At 38.9% G+C, this 8,148-nt stretch overlaps 1 protein-coding gene across 2 annotated transcripts; it reads right to left on the bottom strand.

Moving 5' to 3' along the window:
* Positions 1-2,860: 2,860 nt before the first annotated feature.
* On the bottom strand, positions 2,861-7,456 carry fgf19 (fibroblast growth factor 19). Of its 2 annotated transcripts, none has more exons than XM_022745302.1 (3): positions 7,105-7,456; positions 6,925-7,028; positions 2,861-3,321 (listed from the first exon to the last, which is right to left on the bottom strand). In XM_022745302.1, exons 1-3 carry the CDS (start codon positions 7,307-7,309, stop codon positions 3,001-3,003), a joined length of 630 nt encoding a protein of 209 aa, XP_022601023.1. In that variant the 5' UTR covers positions 7,310-7,456; the 3' UTR covers positions 2,861-3,000. The 2 variants fall into 2 exon arrangements, with proteins under 2 accessions (XP_022601023.1, XP_022601032.1); XM_022745311.1 differs by having other exon boundaries at positions 6,925-7,037; positions 7,111-7,456.
* Between the last annotated feature and the right edge of the window lie 692 nt (positions 7,457-8,148).

Raw genomic sequence — 8,148 nt, 5'->3', positions numbered from 1 at the left:
AATACAGTAAAGTGATGCTGCTACTTTCTAACAGGGCGTCACTTATAAAGACTTTTAACTCATGGTTGTATCAGTGGTTAATTAATCATTACTAATGAGTACTAGATCAGTTATAAGATATCAATATGAGCAGAATTTAGGTTGCCAGGCTGTGGAAAACAAACATCTGTGACTTGAAATATTGAATAAGTTGTAATGAATATATTTTAGTCTAGAAAAGTGTGGTCCAATCAGTCAGTTCTTCTTATTAATGGATTATAATTCATGTAGAAAACATTAACTGTGTGAAGACATTAGTTACAATTAATTATATTGTATGTATTAGGAACCACAATGGTAACTGTTACAGTTTATTAAAATCAATACAGGAATGTAACATATGTCATATATCAAGAGTGATGTTGCCACATATGTAAAGTGTCTACTGTATTATTATCACATATATACGTCCTCTGGATATATGAAGATATACGTTGTACATATATTTGTATGGGCTCCACTTACTGTATATGTCATATGAAAATTCCTCCAATTTCCAAAAGGTTTTATATATAATTTTTACATATACGTATGTACAAGTATATGTTTATACTTCATATTTACATACATTTCATATCCAAAATTCAGTATATGTACATACGTATATTACATTTGTGGATAAGCACAAAAGAATGGTAATATTGGTAGAATTCAATTTAAAAAACAGTTCACTGTTAAGTAGATTTAAAAAAGAGGAGGGACGTAAGGTAACAAAAATATTCTTATTATTATATGATTAGCAGGTATAAGGTTCAGTCTAGTTGTAGTGTACATATATATATATGTATAGTCAGCCATCAGTCATTAGTCAGTTTGTGTGAACTCAGTCTCAAGCTCAGAGGAAAGAAGGGGCTGATTTACTGAATATAGTCAAAATGTTTATAGGTGGACAAACAAAAAGGAGCCTTATTATCACAATATTTACCTGTCATTAAATAAATAGTAGCTTTTTTATCTGTGAAAACAAGTGATTTTTTTGTCAGGATTATTCAGTGTTTGTGGCTGTAATACTCGTTTCAGCCACAAGAGGCTGAAGTGCATCACTATCCCAGTCTAAATGGGACTAAAAGCCTCAATGTTTTTTTCCAGGTGGATTTATTTCTCTATTTACTCTAAACATACAGCACATACAATGTGAGTCTACTTTCAGGCTTTATCACAATGACTTCATTCCAAAATTTCCAACACATAGTTAACAGTAAACACAGAGGTGCATTCCATAAGAATACATTCACATTCAAACTGCTGGATATTTAAATAAGTTAATAAATACAACAGCTATACTCCTTCAAGAAGACAGACATTTTGTTGTCATCCCACTGCAGTTAATGTTATGAGGATTCTGATCCGCAGCTACAGGAAGCAATGTCTGTTCCCTGAGCCTCACCTCATTCAGGCACTAAACCCTGAGGTTCTCATTGTGTTAAAGTAACGCTTGTTGTCTGTTCTCACCAGAAAGACTTTGTGCCCGTGGTAAACAACAGGAGGAATATCTGACGTCTGATCACATCTTGTTGCTCCTTCATGTGGCTCCCCATAAAGATCATTATATATATCATCATATATATACATCCTCCGGATATATGGAGATATAGGTTTAACACAAACCAATAGTCAAATTTGTTTAATTACATATATTAAAAATATCTGTATTATGAATTTCATATGGTATTGCGACCATATATGTCATCAATGTAATGAATTAAATATATATTTAATTTATATATGCAAGTTTATTAAAACAACATACATATAATAATATTATATGCTTCTAAATGTTTTTCTCATTAATACGTCATTAATTTTGACCGACCTTTCCATTCTAGGAAAGTGATCTCAGACTTTTGGAACCCACTTTTTATAATATTAACATATATTGACAGGCTTTGGGGTGGATATATATTTACATAATATATGTCTACAATATAAGCATACATACAAACATAAATATTTGCATGGGCTGGACATGTATGTCAATACATGAAATTATTCCCATATAGGGTTTCATATATTTTTTTTACATATGCGCTTTTATATGTACATATATGTCATATATAAATATTCAATATATGTACATATGGGTCTACACTTGCTACGACAGGTGTCACTAATATTCCCCCAGTTTCTCTAAGTGCTGCTCTATGATCATTTTCTCTTTATCCCAAACAAACCAGGGTGTCAAACACATTCCTCCCTGTGACCCTTTTTTCAGGGAGGAATGTCGAGCAAAATGAGATTGTCCTCACATTGGTTGTTTGTGCAGCAGCTTATTTTGAACCATAGTTATGTCTTGTTGTTAAGTGACATCAGGCTGATGTGTGCGTGCCCTCTAGTGGCACAAAAGAGGAAGTCAGGTGATGTGAGAGCGACAAAGATGGATGGATTGATTGATTAACGAAACATTTGACCTCTGTTCGTTTCCCATTTTAAACTGACCGTCATCATTGTTTCTTTAATCACAACCACGATCACTCTATAATTTTAACCTTAACGTGTTTAGTGTTGTTACCATGACAACGGGGTCCGCTAACTTTAACAAAGAACTGATTTTAACCCAAAGCACAATATTTCCCTAAACCTAACCAAGTTGTAACATTTACCACAGCATCATAAAATGGTTAGTTAGTTATTCTGAACCGTTTATCTGTAGTTTATCTCTGGGTCGTAGCAGAGGGTGGGGTCAACCACCTATGGTTGTTTAGATGGAGGACTGGTTGCAGAAGATATAAAAGTTGTTACTGAAAAGGACAGGGTGGAGTATTGTACTGAGTACAGCTGTTGTTCTCCGCTCTGTACGACTGACTGGACTGTGCTGGCAGGATTTCACAGCAGCCTTTCCTGGTGCAGGCTGGACAGGCAGTCAGTCCCTGGTGCTGCAGCATGCAGGGAGGCGTGCTGGGTCGTAAATGAAGCAGAACACCCCAGGACACATCTGTTTACAGGTGTCTGAGAGCTGCTGCCTCATCTCTTGTGAAAGCTGGGACTGTGGATGATCTGAGACAGCTTTCCAAAGGAGTCCATCGTTTCCACAGGTTCTTCTGTTTGTGCCGCACTCTGCCTCGGCTGGTCAGGGATGTCTAGTCCAGAGGATGAGGTCCGATCCAGGGTGCTGATCCTGGGGAGGAACTGAGCCAAAGCTGGGACACCTCGGTCTCGACCCTGCAGCCGTTGCCGCTGGTTTCCCAGACTGAGCAGGGCTCCGTGTCTGTCAGAGATGTAGATGTTGTACCCGTCTGGTAAGATCTGCTCTCTGAAGCTGCAGTCATCTCTGCTGTAAGTGTGCTGGAAGACATGGAGAGACACTCACATGTAAAACATGATTTCCCACAAATAACCTTTTTGTGATACCGAATTACTGACCAAACACTTAACACAAATAACATTCTTGATTCTGTGTTTAGACAACATTCAAGAGTTTGATTGTGTGTAAGACACAGATGAAAAGTGTAACTAATGAAAAATGAAACAGAAGGATAGCGCTACCCTGTGCATGCACAGTGTGTGTGGGTCAGGTGCAGCGTAATAAATATTAGATAGGATCAATCAGAGGGGCGCTCTGTGATTGGTGGTTATAGTTAGGGGCAGGGGCCTGACAGCCAATCAACCACAACAGCTTAGTCTCTACAGCTGATCCAACCTAACACCAACCTGGAGTTTGTTATCAAATCAATGTAAATTTGACCCTGACTGCTCCTGCTCCTGGCTGCTGGGCATTCTCCCTGGGCGCTCGGGCGTACCAACAGTTTTGGCGCCTATGACGCTGACTATGGATCAGTACCTCAAACAACCCTGTCAAATAACCCAAACTATCACTGTAAGGTGAAGTCGTATTTAATATTTAAAGTTGTGAACTCCATGAAATACTGTAAACAGCTTGGAACAGCAACAGTCAAATATCACTTCCTATTTAACACCCCTATTAGACAAGAATGGAACGACCCGTGGCTGAGACTGGTATATCTGTGTTAACCAGTGTAAGTAGCAAAGCAAACCTATGATGTAAGCATGCGCACCATTACGTTGCGGCTGTTCTCATGGTGACAAGTTCAAATAGATCAGTCAACTATGATTACATCATCAATGATATTAGATCGTTCCATGATGACAGGATGTAGCAGGTCCTAAGTATTAGCCTACCATTAAGCAAAGCAGCAGGTGAGCGAACACAAGTAGTTTGTGTTTTCAAAAAAAAAAAAGAAGTTTGTGTTTTGAATGATTTCATTTACTGACTTGTGTCAATCAAATGAAGCCACATTGGAAACATCCATTCAGAGGAGAAGTTGCAGGGCAGGCAGAGGTTAAGCTAACAGGCTAGGCTATGAAAACGTAGTTAAGCTAGCTTTCATTTCCAGCAGTAGCAGACTGACTGTCATGTTTCTGTGTAAAAGCATCACAGATAAAGAGACTGTCAGAGGAGTGAATGATGAATGAAAGGATGTTTTCTGTCTTTTCATCTTTACTAATGAACCATTTAATTCACTGAGCAGCTCAGAGGCTACTGAGCTACTGACATGGCGAGGCATGAAAAATCAGAAATCTCTGGGATGTTATTTACATCTTATTTCCACAGACCTGCATTATTTTCACCTGATATATTATATTATATATTATATTGCATATTCCTACATTCCAGTCATTTGTGAAGCAGTAAGACAGAACAGAAAATGAATCTGTAACTATTTTGGTTGAAGCTCCAGAGGATTGTAAAGTGGTTATTTTTGGGTTTTGCATATAAAGAAAATGAGCAGCAGTGAAGTGCTAGTTGCAGCCCAAAAATGTAATAACAACACTATAAATGTCCAGCCTGTAATATTTCAGCACAGGAGGCCTGTACACATATTGCACAATGAGGGGTAGACAACGGAGGAGTAATGAGGGCCCAGCAGCTAATTGTTGCCCCAGGTTCTCCTCGCAGGTTAGTTTGGCCATGGTTTTAGAAACACCTAAATTATTAGCTTTAAGTTGTTGCTAGATGATTTCTTACTGTTTTGTTCCCTGTGTTTTTCAGCATGAATAGTGTTTTTAGATAAAAATCTGCTTTTATCAAAAAAAAAACAAAAAAAAACACGTAAATGTTGCTGCAAGTTCTTCGATGGCTGTTTACTTTGGCCAAAGACAGCGAGCCAGAGGCCAAGGTTGTTGTTGCTGCTGCTGGATCTTTTCATTCAGGTTTTTCACTTTGCAAACACATCCTACCCTGCACTGGACAAAGGTTGATGAACCAGCCGAATGTTTGAATGAATGACTGACTGCAATGTTTTCTGAACATGGAAGCTGACGTCCAACATATGAAAAGCAGCAGCGGACATCAGGTCAACAGGGTCTACAGAAATCTCTCTGGATGATTCAAGATGAAGTCTGTCTATCTGGGAGGAACAGTTTTAAAATGTTCAGTTTATCAAGAGATCACTGATTATGACTTTGTTTTACACTTTGTGTTTATCTGCAGGATTACACCAAAAGTCCTGAACTGATTTGCACCGAGCTCGGTGGAGTGATGGGGCCTGGACAGTGGAGATATTTTGGTATTGATCTGGTCGAAGGAACAGATCCAGATAATATTCCAGATCTGGTGAAAGAAAATGCTGAATGTGCATTACATTGTACTAACGAAGGAAGGAATGAATACATCAATATTCAAGTAATAAAATTACACAATAACAATAGCAGTTCCAAACAGCAATAAGACAGTTCATATAGAACTGTATAATGCTGATGTCATCACTTCACACTGCAGGTAATAAGCCATGCAGCTGTATGTGTTTAAGACAGTAATAAATAAAACTCTGAACAAAGAGGTGTAGAGTGCTTTGGCCTTGGCAGAGGTATGCAGACTACTGAGAGTCATTCTAGTTTAGTTTAGTGGTCAGATTGTATTTTTATAAAATCTTCTATGGAGCTCTTAACACCCAGTATAAATCACATAAACTGGAAAAGGATCCATTTTTTTTTAAGAAAATGTACTTGTGCAGAAAATCCCCTGTTACAACATGTGAAATATAGTTGAAGTGGCAGTTGAAACAGTTACTGAAAGTGATTAAAGAAGCTGAATTTAGCTCTGAGTGAGGCTGAAATATTAATTTAGCTTTAAGCACAGAGTGGAGCCGAGGAATCAGCTGAACTTGAAGCACTGAGAGGAGGTGATGTGAAAGTTGAAGAGTGAGATATATAAGCAATCAAACTGCCAAGTATAGGGAAGTAGGAAATTCCCCATTACCCGTCATTTTCACAACTTTCTCACCAAGTTTATAATAGAAAGTGAGCTGCTGCAGTAAATAAATACAGTGCAGAGACCACACGGTCACAGGCAGACAGTTTAACCTGTTTATTTGGATCAACAAGGATATGGAGAGGCTAGAAAGCTTTCACAGCAAAGAGTCAGAAAAGTTCCCCAGGGAAGAGACAGTGAGTCCCTTTTTCTGAAGAAATTGATTGGCCTGAAAGGCCTGAGACTAATTTAGCAATTAAAAATCAAGTTAGTCTATTTACAGTATTTATTTAATTTAATCTCTTCAGACTGATCAGGTTGGTCACATATATTCTGTGGTTTAATCAATTTAATCTGTTAAATTTTAATTCAGATAAAAGGTAAAATGTTTTACTTATATCTTGTGACTTTGTGTTGTGTTGTGTTGTGTTGTGTTATGTTGTGTTGTCACATGTCTGTTCAATCACAGTTAGTGGTCTTGGTGAAGTTATTCTAATTTGAAAGCAGTTGCATATTTCGGAATGTTTTTTTTTCTGCTGTAATAGGACACAACTGTTTTACTTCACTTGGCATTTAAGACAAGTACCCTACATGTGGAGGTGAAAGTGATTTTCTGTCATTATTTAGACCAGGGTCAGACATGATCTGGCAGCAGGTGTCAGGACCTGGATCCTTACCGATGAGTACAGAGATCCGTCTCCTTCTATGCAGAGAAACCGTGCGGTTGCTACTCCTCTGATGGCAACACAGCCCGGGTCCACAGGACGGATCTCCAGCAAACCTGCAGTTCAAACACCAATTAGAATGAAGAGTCCCTCCAATTAGCATCACAGTGTACAGTTCAAGGCTTTACTTACTGTGCAGAGTCTGGACCGCGGAGCCGTGGATCTGTCCATCCCCACTGATCAGAAGGTGAAGTCCCGGCCTGGCGGCGTACAGGTGCCTGAGCCGGACCACCTGGTCCCAGCCGTGGTCGATGTGGGGCCCCTGTTCCGATAGAGGCATGCAAACAACTCCAGCAGCAAAAAACGCATTGACAACGTATACGGTGAGCAGAAGCATGATTCATCCAATCGTCCGCGCGCGCTGTGTTCCCGCTCCCTGCAGCTGTGTGAAGTGAACCAGTCCCATCCTAACCCATCCCTTTAAATATGGCCCTTATCAGCTGCAGATAACCCTCTTTCCCAAATCCAGTTCCCAGAAGCGCACCACAACACACCCCTGCATGGCATCCAACGGAATCATAGCTGGTCCCTGACCAGAGCCCCTGCACTGTAAAAAAAAAAAATGTAATTTTACAGGAAATGCTATGTAATTTTTTTTTTACTGATTTTTCCTGTTTTCAAATAAAACAATGAAATGGCAGTAGATTTACAGATATTTTCAGTAATTTTAGGTTTTATGTCAGTTAATTAACCATAATGTAAGATTACATTAATATTTTTTTTAATGACAATTTATTGTATTTGTACATCTTTAACTGTAATTAGCGCCACGGGTGCTCAGCTCCGAGGCACTCCTCTACAGCTATTCTAGCTGTAGAGGAGTGCCTCGGGGCCTCGGTGTTATTATTCTTCCGCCAAATTTCGGCGCGTAACTCGTCCCGCACCTTTGAGAAAACCCCAGTAATATATACATCAAAACGTGCGTCTTGATCCCGAAAGAGGTGCTATGACTTTTGGTGTTAAAAAATTCCAATTTTTCCCAAAGTTATTCCCAAAAAACTGGGAATAAATAATCCATTAGGAATGCATTGGAATTTTCTTTAGAAACCCATAAAATTTCACCTTTTTTCTACAAAATTTCACCTTTTTTCTGAGTCACCCAGCTCTCTCATACCTGCACGTAGAAATGTGATTCAAACTATAAAACGGAGGAAAACTTCTGCTCTCTCCAAAACA

Source organism: Seriola dumerili, unplaced genomic scaffold (genome assembly GCF_002260705.1).
Source record: "Seriola dumerili isolate Sdu_G_001 unplaced genomic scaffold, Sdu_1.0 BDQW01000003.1, whole genome shotgun sequence".
In the NCBI taxonomy this organism is placed as follows: domain Eukaryota; kingdom Metazoa; phylum Chordata; class Actinopteri; order Carangiformes; family Carangidae; genus Seriola; species Seriola dumerili.
The sequence above is the reverse complement of the archived record's forward strand: the minus strand, read 5'-3'. Positions and strand labels throughout refer to the sequence as shown.

What these genes read in the sequence shown, in the direction of transcription:
- fgf19 (XM_022745311.1), bottom strand. Translation starts at nt 7,309, where the DNA reads ATGCTTCTGCTCACCGTATACGTTGTCAATGCGTTTTTTGCTGCTGGA. An exon ending in CGGCTCCGCGGTCCAGACTC is followed by an intron (nt 7,038 to 7,110) that starts TGCACAGTAAGT and finishes TAATTGGTGTTT; the next exon opens with GAACTGCAGGTTTGCTGGAG. An exon ending in ACGGATCTCTGTACTCATCG is followed by an intron (nt 3,322 to 6,924) that starts GTAAGGATCCAG and finishes CATGTCTTCCAG; the next exon opens with CACACTTACAGCAGAGATGA.